The sequence below is a fragment of the Leuresthes tenuis genome, unplaced genomic scaffold (assembly GCF_036924035.1).
Source record: "Leuresthes tenuis unplaced genomic scaffold, fLeuTen1.0.hap1 SCAF_8, whole genome shotgun sequence".
NCBI lineage: Eukaryota > Metazoa > Chordata > Actinopteri > Atheriniformes > Atherinopsidae > Leuresthes > Leuresthes tenuis.
Window position 1 is genome coordinate 15593210 of NW_027325362.1, and position 14097 is coordinate 15607306.

The 14097-nt window shown below is 39.7% G+C and overlaps 1 protein-coding gene across 1 annotated transcript in view; it reads right to left on the bottom strand.

Moving 5' to 3' along the window:
* ptpn20 (protein tyrosine phosphatase non-receptor type 20) overlaps positions 1–13805 on the bottom strand; it is a 28379-nt gene extending 14574 nt beyond the window's left edge. Inside the window, exons 1-23 of the mRNA XM_072391053.1 lie at positions 11195–13805; positions 10833–10996; positions 9504–9569; positions 9232–9411; positions 8999–9074; positions 8241–8321; positions 7981–8053; positions 7574–7727; positions 7321–7392; positions 6930–7104; positions 6609–6744; positions 6384–6522; positions 6133–6285; positions 5827–6012; positions 4541–4703; positions 4167–4413; positions 4010–4089; positions 2336–2413; positions 2118–2225; positions 1870–1986; positions 1534–1742; positions 951–1055; positions 494–587 (exon numbers count right to left, since the gene is read on the bottom strand). Of these exons, the coding sequence (XP_072247154.1) occupies positions 494–587; positions 951–1055; positions 1534–1742; positions 1870–1986; positions 2118–2225; positions 2336–2413; positions 4010–4089; positions 4167–4413; positions 4541–4703; positions 5827–6012; positions 6133–6285; positions 6384–6522; positions 6609–6744; positions 6930–7104; positions 7321–7392; positions 7574–7727; positions 7981–8053; positions 8241–8321; positions 8999–9074; positions 9232–9411; positions 9504–9569; positions 10833–10996; positions 11195–11318 (2980 nt within the window). The 5' untranslated portion in view covers positions 11319–13805. The remainder of the gene's footprint in view (positions 1–493; positions 588–950; positions 1056–1533; positions 1743–1869; positions 1987–2117; positions 2226–2335; positions 2414–4009; positions 4090–4166; positions 4414–4540; positions 4704–5826; positions 6013–6132; positions 6286–6383; positions 6523–6608; positions 6745–6929; positions 7105–7320; positions 7393–7573; positions 7728–7980; positions 8054–8240; positions 8322–8998; positions 9075–9231; positions 9412–9503; positions 9570–10832; positions 10997–11194) is intronic.
* Between the last annotated feature and the right edge of the window lie 292 nt (positions 13806–14097).

Consider the following 14097-nt stretch of genomic DNA (forward strand, 5'->3'; position numbering starts at 1 on the left):
CTCCACACGCTCACAAGAGACAAAATAAGATTTCAAAAAGAATCTGCATCAGATCCTGATCTTTTTCCATCAGGTTTTACACTTAGATCCAATAGATTTTGTAAGAGGGTATCACTCTCTATAGAAGTATCTCGAGGACCACTGAAAGAAGAATGAAACACCAGTGCTAAACTGTGAGCTTTATAACAAAGGTCTGAATACCTATGTACATCTTTTTGATAAGATTTGAATGTACGAGTGTAGACTGATGAGTAAGATGACAAGAATTAAATCAAAGTCTGAAACCTTTTTGCAGAGCAAGAGTGTATTCACCTTATATCATGGTAAAGATGCAAAGGACAAAATATAAACCTAACTATTGAGAAATTAAAAAAATAAATGAATAACCGCGTTTGATAACATTTCTCTAACTTACTTGAGGTTGAGTGTATGTCCTGCGCAACATCAAGCTTTTGAAAAAGCTGTTGTCTTAAATGACAAAAGAAAGGATTACCAATCTGAATGCGTCCATCCTGCTCGGCAGCGCCTCCCGGGACCAGACTCTTGATGTAAATGCCTCCGTATCGCACATTTGTGTTCACTCCTCCCTATTGGCAACAGAGATTGGAAAGACGTAATCAGTCAATGACATTGCTCTCATATAATCCTAACAACTCACACTGACTCAGCGCGTAGGGATCAAGAGTTTCTGTGTCTTCTAGCATGTTACTTATAGGCATGTCCCATTAAGCCCTGTAAATCTCTCTGGCTAGCAGTGAGGCAGTGATGTCAGATGATGTTTTTGGATCTATATTTTTCATCACAATGTAAAGCACTAGACCTTTTACTGAGAATATGTATTTTTACAACCACTCTTTTCAGAACGATTATGCAAAAATATTGAGTGACGACTCTACAGAGAGTGAACATAAAACTGATCATCTTGAGTGAAAAGGAAACAAGACACTCACAGTGACACTGATTCCAAGGCTACCACTGCTTTTCTTCAGTTCTACTGCAAACCGCTCTCCGGCTTTAAGGCTTAAGATAGAGGGAGATCGAGGATAGGATATGTCCTATAAAAGAGACAGAAAAGGGAAACACATTCAAGTTCGACACATTTGAAAGAAAGTACTTACAGCTTACATCTACAATTAAAAAGGCAAGAGGAACTTACAGTGTAAGCACATGTTTTATCTCAAAGTTCTATTAAAACATGAAAAGATTAGCCTTTGCCTTATTTCCTTGTAAGTAATTTATAGATAAACTGTATAAAGAAACAGTAGCACCAAATACAAACGCATTAACTTGGAGGCGTGAATCTAAAGCTCAACAAAAAAAAGACAATAGGAAATTTTCAGAACGACATGTGGTTTCAAGTGTAAACATGTGTCGTCACGGTAGTTTTGATGCCAGCGGATTACGACAAACTTAATCCTATCAATGTGAGGTCCTAATCAGTTTTACAACCAGTACTGACCTTGTACTAATTGTTAAACATGCTTCATGGAAACAGTAACCCCTGATTACTGTCAGCTGAGTTCTAGTTTCTACCTGGGCGTCTTGTATTCGTACGACAGGAATGTGAAGCTTCCTGTTGTGTTTTGGAGTCGCCATGTTGGACAGTGTGATGGCCTCGTCCAGTTCGTCTGCGGCGGGACGGAACTCTATACCACTCAGGGTGGTCTGTGATCCAAAGCTCCTCTCCATAGATAAGCCAAGAGTACTTTGACTCAAAGAACTCAGTCTGTCCTTCAGGGAGTCTGACAGAAAAAAACACAGCAAGGGTTAAATGACTAACCAAATTTTAGCCATATCCACTGCTATGCAAAGTAAGGGTCTGACAGTGAGTCCTAAATATCTGCAGACACAGCATGAAGCAGGTCTCACGTTTAGGTTGGGACACGATGAGCTCCACCTCTTCAGGGCTGCTCTGTAAGATGGCAGCGGCGTCACTGAATGTTACTCCTTCCAAACTGGTCTTATTCAGGGATATGAGACGTCCACCTAGAAAATCAACAGATTACTACGAAATCTTTGTGATAGCTTGTCATGTATGTTCTAATGTTACCTCTGTCTCCAGCAATGTTAGGCTGTCTGTTAAATAGCAATCCACATTTTTAGTTAGTGCTTTGTACCTGGTTTGATTCGTCCATCTTTGTCTGCAGGCCCATCAGGCACAATGGAAGCAATGAAAATCCCAAGGTCCAGTTTGCCTGTACTGTCCTCTCCCACGATCACAAAGCCTGCAACAGGACAGAGTATGTGAAGACAAATGTCTCTAGATTTAGCATCAGATACAATACGTTGCATATTTCTCATTCAGTTTACTTCAGATTCAAATAAGTTAACTCACCAAAACCCAGTTTGGGATCTTTCTTGAGGGTAACGCAGACTATCTCTCTCTCTGGTGGGGTTCGAGTTGGTGTATCAACTGTAAAATATGTGTTTAATGGATGATAAACAGGCCGCTGTGCATGAGTCTATTTACTTTTACTATCCTTTTCCCATGTTCAGAGTCATAGCTACAGGTTAGAGCAGGGTTAATTTGCATAATTAAGCATATTCCTGTTTACAGACAGTCCACGGTGTTGATTGGCCATCCAAACACAACTCCTCTATCCTAAAAGTGATGACCAGTAGAGACTTATACAGCCGCAGCTTGTTTTTGTTTGCATATTCTATTTCTACCGCTCTGTGGTGAGCATTTGTCTAACATTAGTACAGAAAACATCCTTTGAGATAAAAGAATAATCCAGCCCACTGAATTTTTTCCTTGTTACACTTATATTTAGGTAATGCTCTATTTTAGATGTGGAAAGTTTTACAGACTAACAGATGTGGCAGCCTTCTGTAATGCAGTAACATGTTGTCTATTTAAGGACATAATCATACACACCGTTTTCCACAACTCTTTATAATCTGATGAAGACTTTTTTGAGCAAAAAAAAATCTTTGTATTCCCACATTTTCCGTTGATTTAAACACAGCTTTGTATTCCTCTGTGGACTGCTTATGAAAATATTTAAAAATTCAGTACTCAATCTACTAATCTCCACACAACACATGATTGTATGACACAGTTATAAACATAATTCTCTAAGTCATGAAAGCAAAATCATTTAAACCGAAACAATATGAGGTCCTTCTTAGGAAATTGAGTAGGTAGGAAAATAACTAAAATGTGGGTCAACAGAACAAAAACAGGACATGGGAGCTTTTTCTAGCTGCCAGGACTTGATGTCCAGTGTATTTCCTCCTTTTGTGGAGATGTTAACGTTATGTTGAAAATTAGACCAAAAAAAGAGGTTTGGTTCAAATCACCAACTATAATAGGGCACCATCCAACTTGTGAATTTTACGACAAAAACAACATGGCCTAAGTTCAAACATCAAGATCTTGGCACACATCATCCAACCACACCGACTGTGTTGGAGCACCAAGCATCGATGATGTGCTGTAGACATTATGCTGTTTAGCTGTACTGTCACATGTGGACTGTGTTTGAAAACCTAAACAGGTTTGGAGAACATATTGTCTTCACACAGAAAGGCCCCACTTGGAAGGATACATGAGGGCAATTTTGTTCTGAGTATACAGCGTTCTCCAAATTTGAACATAGAAACTGTTAATAAATAAAGACAAGCAAGTATGGGAAGACAGAAAAATCCTACTCAGCGAGACTGTTACCAGAATAGTTTCACTACTATGAAACGCAGACTGCATTTAAAAGACGGATGTAGACAGTGGATTTTGAATATAAAGCCAAAAAGGAGGATTCTTTCAGGTACAATACCAATTAAAATAACAAGAAGATAGCTCAAAAAGATCTCTGATTCACTGAGTCACTCCCTGTTATCAGTGTGGTGGTCTTTTGGTCTTTCTAAAAATGTCATACTTTAAAAAATGATAAGGCTCACAGATCTGTTTCAGTCAGGTATCAGTCTCCAAATATGTCAGTATTCCGTCCTTTGATCTTTCATTCATTTCTATGAGTTTGCAGAAAGTAATTGAGCTTAATACACTCACCTCGCATGGAGGATGAGGTGTCAGAGTCTTGCTTCTGTAGTGAGACACTGGACATCATTCTGGGAATCGGCCCTGGACTGCTACAATAAATATGCAGTTAAATTAAGCGACATCCCTAAAATTTCTATGATAAGAACATGAATCAGACAGTCATTACCTCCAACACTGTCGCTCTTTCATGTCTCCTGTTTCAGACAGCTCCTTGTTCAGCTCTCTACTCATTTCCCTTCTCATCTCTCTCTGCTGGCGGAGCCGAGCCTCAAGCTTGGCAGTCAAGTCGTCGCAGGACTTGGAAAGGGAGTCTGGTTGACCGGGCGTCAAACCTACGTGGTTCAACATGCCCTCTGAGCAGGATATCCGCTGTAGGCTTCTGCTACGAGCCCGGTAGGCAGATATGTTTTCATCTAGAGAAACAGAGAAGAATTATGTGTTGTTTAATCTTTTGTCAGTCTTGGAATGACCTTTATTTACCAGCAATGTTTAACTCCAAAATAATAAATTCACAAAAGTCAGTCACTAAAGTTTTCCCACCAGGTATCATGGTGTGGTTGAGCTGCCGTGATGTCATCTCGCTATGAAACTTGTGCTGTGCTGAGCAGAGGTTCAGGAGGTACTGGGCTATTTTTGAGCTTTCTGTCACAAAACTGTGCTTTTTCCCGCTGGGTCCACCGCACTCAATAATCAGCTTACGTCGCTGAAAGATAAACAGTCAGTATGCTTTTATTCAGAGCTTAAAAACTAAATTCACTATTCACACAATCCTGTTCACAAAAAAGCGCTGACACTGTTTGGAATGTAAAAAAAAAAAAATTATAAAAAGAGTAATCTGGAGTTTTTCTAAATGAAGAGGAGGAGTTATCCGATCTGCTTAAGACTTCATGGACAAATAATAACAAAAAGAATAGAATAACATAAAATGCTAAAGTTTTCAGGCTTTCATCATTTACAGTACATAATGTCATTCAAAGACTCTCATACTACAGAGACGTTTCTGCACACAAACAAGTCTAAAAACAATTTTGAATGCCCCGATCTTCAGCTCATCAGCTGGCACTGCAATAATTGCAACATTATTCTTTATTAGCAGTCATAGATAATAAGGAAAAAAGCACATGAACAAGATCTAAAAGCACTACTGCTTTCACCAGGCCTTAGCTCACTAAAGATCGACCTTGATGAAGTGAAAAACTGTCCTGTGGTCTAAATAAAAATCCCAGTATTTTTTTTAAAAATTCACAGACACCGTGATGAGTAGAGGGAAAATTGGAGTCCTTATTTGTGCACAGTTTAAAAGCCGATATCTGTGATGGTATGGGGTCATATTAGCTCATGTGGGTAAGTTGTTCATGTGTAATACACTATTAATGCTGAATGATAAATTCAGGTTTTGGAGCAACATATGCCGCTATTCAGATATATTTCTTCTTTCAGCAAGATGATACTGAGCCATCTGCTCCATGTGCAACAACAGCATGGCTCCGCAGTAAGCGATTCCAGATGCTATAGTGAATTTACTGTAGTCCAGACCTGCCATTCGTATTGAGTATATTTAGAACAATATGAAACAAAAAATGTATTAAAAAAAAGAGACTTTGACCTGTTATCAGATAAAATTGTATATAAGCAAGAATTCAGCAACTGGTCCAAGTTCCCTATGAAAAATTTTAATAAAAATATTGTAAACCTAAACACACTAGTAAACAGTCCCAATATTAAATGATTTGCAAGTCATCCCTTTGTTTTAAATAACATAGTGTCGCAGCTTCTCTTGGAAACAGGCTGTAGCAAAATCTGACTGAAATACCACTTATTTTTACCCCAGTAGAAATGGAGTCTGTTTCCCTCCACAGAAAGCGTCTGGTGACAGTTCGCAGGTGGTTCTTTGTCTCATACACGATGATTCCTTTGGCACAGACTCCCAAAACTAACTCTCCTATCAGCGGCCTTTTCTCTCTTCCCACACGGTGGAACATAACTCCGTACTCTGGTAGCTGCTGGGCAATCTGAGTGGTGCATAGAGGAACAACACCAAGCCTTACCAAGTCGTCAAATCAAAAGCAAATTAATTCATCTTACGCATTTAGGACATTGCAAGGTGAAAAAAAAATTAGGAGTCTGGTTACCTTGAGATACTCAGTTTCTGCCTCCTCTGGCAGCAAATGGGCATGACTTGAATGCAGTCTTGGCAACTCCTCCTTAACAATGGGCAGGGCAAGCCTCTCCAGCATCCTCTTGGACACATAATGCTCTGGTTGGTAATAATTCTTCCCATACAACTAAAGAGACACACGAAACCATCAAATCTGCCATTATGACACTCACTGAAAGATGACGATGGTATTTAAAGACGTGTTGTGTGCGTTTTTCTTTGTACCTCTGGCATGTAATCCCCAAACTCAGCCTGCAGAGCGAGAGCGGCCAGGAACAAACCTGTCTCCTCGTTACAGTAAAGCTTGTCCTCTAAGATATCCTTACGCAGCTGTAAGTAGTATTGGTGACGAGTCAGTTTGTGCCTGTAAAGCAGGAAAAACATGATTAACACAAATTATTTTAATAAATTAACTTCCTGCACACAGTATGAGTAAATCACTGCACTTACAGAATGAAGGCGGTGTCGTCAACAAAAAATTTGACTCGTAGAAACACCAAAAAGGAAGATATCTGCCCTTTTTTCCAACTGTCAGGAGCAACTTTGGAGATTTTTGTTTCATGATCCAGGAAGAAATATTCATCATCTGTGGAATGCCAAAGAAAAGCCTCTTTTAACCCTCGATATTATCACCATTTCACCCATTAAACTAATTGCTGGGGTACAATAAACCAATTAGTTTAATTTTGACTTTACATCTAAGTGAATATCTCTTACATATTTATCAGTAAAATCAATACAGATTAAGTCCCATTCGATAGATCCTCTTACCATCTATGAAGGAAAGACCAAAGTAAAAGTGTTCCACCAAGTTTGCATGAGCCACCACCATGTCAAACACATCTCTTGCTCTGGATTTAATGTCACAGCGAACAACCACGTACTGTCCGTTAAGCAGCACTACAGTCACTTCTCTCTGAGATGAACTTGAATGGCCTTTTTTGGACTGTCATGTGCAAACACAGAGATACGCATGCAGGTAAAAAAAGGAAAAAGCACAAACACTCAATAATATCAATAGAAAAATGCCAAACATGCGACAATACAAATAAGACAGTTCAGCAGGCAAGAAAGACAAGTTAAAATAACATGAAAAAACAGACAGTCACATTGATCAGGAGCACACGGAAATAAGGGAAGCAACTTGAAATCAATACTTTACCACAATAGAGCCTGGAAGCTCAAGAAAAATGTGCTGCTCATCTGACATTCTTATGAACTCAGGCCCCAGAGCCTGAAAAAAAAAACACCATTCACTGTATAAATTCTCAAAAAAAAATTGAGCCTTCATTCACAAAAACAGCATCCCTGTGCCAACACAAAAAACACACTATTTACACCAATCAACAGCATTTAGTTTGAGTTCAACAATTCCCGTGCATTCATGTCACACAATAAATAGCTCCTGATCTTACCTTAGCTTTTCTCTGGCTCAGGCTGAGGGAGGACTCACTGAAGGTGATGGAGGGACTGTGAGATCTGCCTGATGTCTTGGGAGAAAAATCGTGATGGGGGCTCCTACCAAGGCAACTGCAGTTGCTGTCCCTGCGTAGCACCCCACGTGGGAGTCTGGTGGGGGAAGAGGCGGGTAAGGAAGGACAAACGGTCTAATAGTTGTACGGACAAGTTGGAAAAGTCAAACACTGAAACAATGTCATGGCTCTCTCTAAGTCGGTAAAGACAATAAGAGGAGGAAATGAGGAGTGGCTGATTGGTTCATGTTGGCATTTATACACAGATGACACGTGGTTCATGAATAATCTCTTGTACAGCTCATTGCTACTGGAGATGTGGTGATAGTATGTTTGCATATAACACATGCCTTTCTAAAGGAGACTGGTACAGTGTGGGAGAACTTCTTGGTCTTTGTCTCCAAGGTCTTTGAGGTAAACTCCCTACACAAAACAAATAAAACATGTCACAGATGAAAACCAAGCTTATGAAAATTCCACGTCTGATTTAAGAATTCTATCCTCACACAAAACCTTTACTTTGTTGAAAGTCTACAGAAAAATGAATAGATTTAGAAAGCAGCTATAAACCTGCAGGCACCTTGTGACTTCTTTTGCATCGTGAACCCACCTGACTTTGAATCAGAATCCGTTGAGTACCTTCTCCCCTCAGCACTTCCGTCGCTGAAGTCTGAAAATGGCCCTCTCTTTCCTATCAGACAGGTGAAAGATGAAAGATGACAGCAATGTTTCATTCATGTCAGTGTCTGCGCTCTCCAGAGATGCTGAGATATTTGGACGGAACAGAAGCCGATGGGGGGGGGGGAGTTAGCCTGGAGCATCCTACACTCACTGTATCTGATTATTGGCTCTAACAGGAGCCTAATCCTGAGCTTGCTTTAGGTTAAGATCTTAATCTTGTTGACCTGTGTCTTGACTCAAAAGAAGGACGTCTGCAACTTCTTTTTGTAAATAAGTTGTGGAAAATGATCAAAGGTCCAATTTGTTTCTGATGTGGAAAGAGAACAGAGCTCCGCTGGAGTTTCTAGCGCAACACATACGACATATTTCAGATTTACTGTAATGTTGCCAAAAATCTCACCGTAAGTTGGTTCTGACACTGCTCCCACCGTCCCTTTTGTTGCAACATTTAGTGTGATAAAAGCACAATTTACAATGAATCATCTGCATTCGTTTAAAATACACTTATTTAATTTAAGGAGTTACTAACGTGATTTTCTAAAGGACTAATGAAAAGGAAACTGACTGTTAGCCTCTGTGGACCATCTAGGAAGATGGCTACGTCTCCTCATTTTTCATCTCATGATTTAGATTTCACTTGTATTCAAAGTAGAACTTGTTTATCAGAATTTGAACATGCATACTCACCATGAAGTCTCTCTCTGATCATCTGGCTCCTGCCGCTCAGAGGAACGTTACTGTCTGGCAGAGAACCATGGTCCAACTGAAAAAGAGGACAAAGCTGCTATTTACAACCATCTTTCTTTCTTTTTTTTTTCTATCATTCTGCAGGTGCAATACAACTTTAATTTCTGACACGTACAGTGAAGCTGTAATGCCAACAGGGAGAGGCATGCTGTGGATAGATGTCTAAAACTCACTGATTCATGAAAAACCTCCTCCACAAGCTGTCTGATGACTTTGGCGGGGGGCAGCAAGATGGAGGCTTTATGCTGAGATTCGCAGGCTTCCAGGATGGAGTTGAGATTTACCCTGCGGTGAGCCAGGTCCTCACACATGGTTAGGAGGAGGCTGTTTAGATGGTCACTCAACTGGACTGGCTGACAAGGAGAGTGGAAAACCATCATAAAAAGCGGAGGTGTGGGAATGTGACACTGAGATAGAGTTACAGTTTTGTTTCAAGGGCTCCCACCTGATTTTGAGGTAGGTGAAAATCAACTGACCAGTAGAGAGTCATTCCCAGTGAATAAACCAGCATCTGTGTCACAAAGTGAACTAGTTATGGACAACTTAGAACAATTCTAAAATGAAGCTATGCTAACTTTTACAAACATGCATTCCTTATCATGAAAATTAGGTTAATGTTTTATCCCTGAGCTGAGAATCCGTTACATATGTGTGAAAAAGACACAGGGTAAAGCATGTGACTCAGGGCTTCAAGGATGAAAGTTTGCTTGCACAGCATAGCTATTACATTACATATTATCCAACAAACTGAGATGGAAGCGATATTCTAGGCCTAACGATCAAACTGTTCTGCGCAGTGTCTTCTAATCCTTAAAGAAAAATAACCCAGCCAGGATTTTTATAAATAAACTGATCTCAATTCAAGTTGTGTTCCTTATAATCAAAGGCAACCAATAATAAAAGGCAACAGTAATTGGTATGTCTGTGAATATAAAACTATACTGTATATTGGCAGTATGAGATAGTTGGTTTTGTGTTATATATTTGGGTTGATGTTTCCCCCATTTTTGTTCAAATAAAATTTCTATGACATAAATGCCTGTTAATATGTTACATGAATTAATTGTAGGACAATGACTCAATGGGAACAGATGTTGCGAGCCACCAAACTCTGCTACAGAGGAGAATGACTTCCTGTTTAAAAGAGAGGCAAAATGATTCAATCTCTTAGTTGTCATTGTGTACCTTTCAAACCATTTTAAGCGTCTCCAGTTAGTTTTATATTCTATAGATTTATAGGTATTTTCTCAAGATATTTCAAATGAGAATGTAAATGCTCCTATCAGATGGACTGGACTTTACTTTGTAGTAATTTTGTCTCTGTTGTTATGTTATGTGTTTTTTTTTGTCTTTTTGTTCCCATTTTTAATCTATTTGCAGTCAACGGATCTCTCTGTATGGTACTTGCATATGTTTATTGTTCTTTTGTTCTTTTTTATTCTAATGTGTGTTTTTCTGATTACCAATAAAAGGCATGTCATTTCTTTCACTATACTAATATTTCTAAATTAGGTTTATGAAGAGCAATTTTCAGGGCAGAGATTCTCTTGCTCAGCCACAAGATGGGGTGCTTACATCTTGGTCGACCTTCCTGAGATTTTGCTCTCAAAGGGAAAAGGCATCTTGTTTATGACATGACAGGAAATCAGTTAAGGTCCATGTAGGATGATATGTTTTTGACAAAAAAAAAAAAAGACCTAAAATTAGTGCTGGAGAAGCTTGCCCTCAACTTCCATGTGAGGCATTAGAACCTGAATGAGGATGCAGCACTGACCCTATCTGTGGCAGGTTTGGTTGAGCTGGCACGGTCCTGCAGCATCTCTGGAGCAGCAAAGGCAGATACCTCATCTGATAGGCCACAGTTCTTAAAAGCTAAGGTACCAGTGGCTGACAGCAGCAAGGAGGTGGGGCTTATGATATTGCACATGTTGTTGTGACCTGAGGAAGGCAAGATGTACATTATATATGATGCTTTCAATGCTGCCACAACAATCACACAGTACAATATCTCTCACTAAAAGGGTAATGCTGCAAGAGAAATGAAAACATCAAACACTGCAAAAATATAGCATTTTCATAGCATTAAGGTGCAAGTGTGTGAGCTCACGATGAAGGGTCCTATCTGAAATGCCTTACCCTTATAAGAGACATCCATTAAACACTCTGCAGCACCCACCAGCAGAGACCAGACCTCCTCCTCCAGCAGAGGTCCCCCTCGAGCCTCCAATACTTCAGCTAATGTAACAAATGTGCTGCTCATTCTGCCCACATTCCACACACACACCTGAAGATACAGAGAACAGTTAAATAGACGCAAGAACAAACCTGAAAGAGCCTGTGCTCAAGGTTATATTCAGATGAAAAGTGCTGTTTTTTTTTTCTTTTTCTAGCTATACATACAAATCAGAAGTGTGCAAGAGCTCTGAGGATGTTTTGTGAAAATAATGTGCACTTTCTGTAGAGCTGTTATTATTTGCTGAGTGTCAAGCTCGTCGTCAACAAATCATTACCGGTATTACACTGTACATCTCCTTGCGGGGATATAATACCCGGAAGTCCAACTAAGTACTGGTCCTTTAGGAGGACTTCAGTGAGAGATACAAAATATAATTCAAAGAAACTACACGGAGAAAGAAAATTCTTGACCCTGGATTAGATTATCCTATAAACTCACCGCATCTGCTCTCTCAACTCCTTGCATTTTGTAACAGGCTTTCCAACGACCTGAGGTCAGCTCTGAGGAAGATACAATTCTGGCATCAAAGCAATAGTCATGATCCTAATGTAGTTCAATGTCACATGTTGGGTAAGAGTTGGCATAACAACATACGACTTTGTAACTTAGAATACATCTATAAATATACATATTTTTGCTCCGTATCAACTAGTGAATATGTGTGCTAATCAATGTTTTTGTTCCTCGTTCGAATGCATAAATTGAAGCTAAAGCAGTCGCACGATGACATGTTTATTTGACTCAGATTAATGGATCATAAGGTGGCGAGCGTTATGTTTTAACTGTGATTCTGTCATCTATTCATGTAGATGAACAATGAATTGAATTAGAGCTGAACGCACCATTATTCCAGCAAAAACAAGGATTAGTGGTTTCATAAAGGCCAGAAGCAACTGCAACGCTGTAAACTGCCTGAGAAATAAGTATCATAATAAAAAATAATACCTTGAGTAAAAACTAATGTGCTGTTTTTTTTTTTTTATTTTAACCCAAAGGTTAACTGTTTAATTGAATTAACTCAAACAACTACCAGGGACAGCTTGTTCTTCTCTACTAGTACAATCAGTGAAACCCATCCGCTGTGCTTCTCATTCCACCAGATCCGTTTTAGTTTATTGTGACTTTGTGCTTTTCTAAATATTTCAGAGTTGTAATATAACAGGCTTGCTCCTTGTGAGACAAACCAACCCAATTACTTTAGGCCTGATTAATTCCCCCTCTTGAACTGAATTTATCCTTGGCTTACAAGATTAAATGTGTGGAAAAAATACACTAATCTCTAATCACGAACCACATGTAATGTTTTCAGTCATTACAAAAAAAATTCCTTGGAGAACAAATACTAAATCATGCTGCTACGCTACATAATGCTTTATTGTTAGGATCTGGAAAGTAAGATATTTGCCAGGTTCCCCCACCCCCACCAATCCTGCCTTGGGCAACTGTGCTTCCTCAAAGTGGTCTGTTTAAAAGTGTGAAGCTACAACTTTTAAAGACACGCAGTGCAACAGGGATCAAAACAGAAATGTGGTTATTGTGTTGCCGTTTGTGCTGACGACAAACTGCCGTGTGGTGCAGAATTTATGATAAAAAGCGCAAAAGAGCTGTGTTTTATATGCAGAAACATGGCCTTTATGTCCAAGTCCGACCCCTTCTGTCTCGCTTTCTGTCAATATCAGCATCGAACTCCTTCATTTCTGTTACAGCGTCTCTATTTCTTTAAAGCAGAAAGGGATACTTAGAGCACAGTTCATTCCAGTCCAAGCATCTCTCATATTAACAGCAGGATGTCTTGAACAAAACTTTGTGTGTGGCAAGAAACAATTTGACACTATGTCCATGCATGCAATCATTTCTCCTAGGCTTACTTGTTCTAAAATTCTATTGTTCACTATATTTGGATAAAAATGCAGAACATGCCACAATTCAATGAACTAGACACCTTGCAAGGAAAACCTGCTTTGATCTGTGAAGCAGACAAGCACATAATGTAGAGGCGGACAGAAGAGCAGAGGTGTATTTTGGTGGAATTTAGGACAACACGCCTCCACAAGATCTAGGTCTCGTAGTTCTTCCTGACAACAAGGTGACAATAAAACCCCACGTTTGTGTGAGCTACTATGGCAGTTTACAGTTTATGTAAGCATGAGCAGCCTCCAACCAACAGCAAATCTTACTGAGATTATTTTTGTCCTTTAAAGGCCTGAACAAGAACGCTTTATCTTGCATTGTCTGATTCTTTGCAGTCCTTTGAATGTTAAGCGAAGGTTGTAGCTCATTTCAGCTCGGATGGTTTCTTAATAACATTGAAGATATTTACTAAAACATGGGCAGATCAGCTGCAATTCGGCAAACTGTCAAACAACGCCGTGAAATGCTGGTGATAAAGAGTGTAGAAATTTACCTGGCACCATATGTAACCTGTGTCAGCGGTCTGATCCTTCGTAGACCGTTATCTTCACTGCTCCCACCACGGATCCGAAGTAATCCTTGTGATCATCGCAATGCCGTCGTGATGTCCTCTCGGTGAAGGCTGCTCGGTTCTGGCAGGTGATTCATCAATGACATTAACTGTACATGGTGCCCGATTCATTTGCTCTGTTATCTCGAGCACCACGCTGGAGATCAGAAACTTTTTACAGTATTTGGCGCTATTCTTAGCTTCTCGCCTTTAAACACTTGATTGGATTAACATCGCGGTTTGACAGCGGCAGGTCAGGGCCACCAATAGCGGGTGGCTTGAGATCAGCTACACCGATTTAACTAAATCCGTCTGACGCCCAAAGGTGCGGTGGATCTCCGG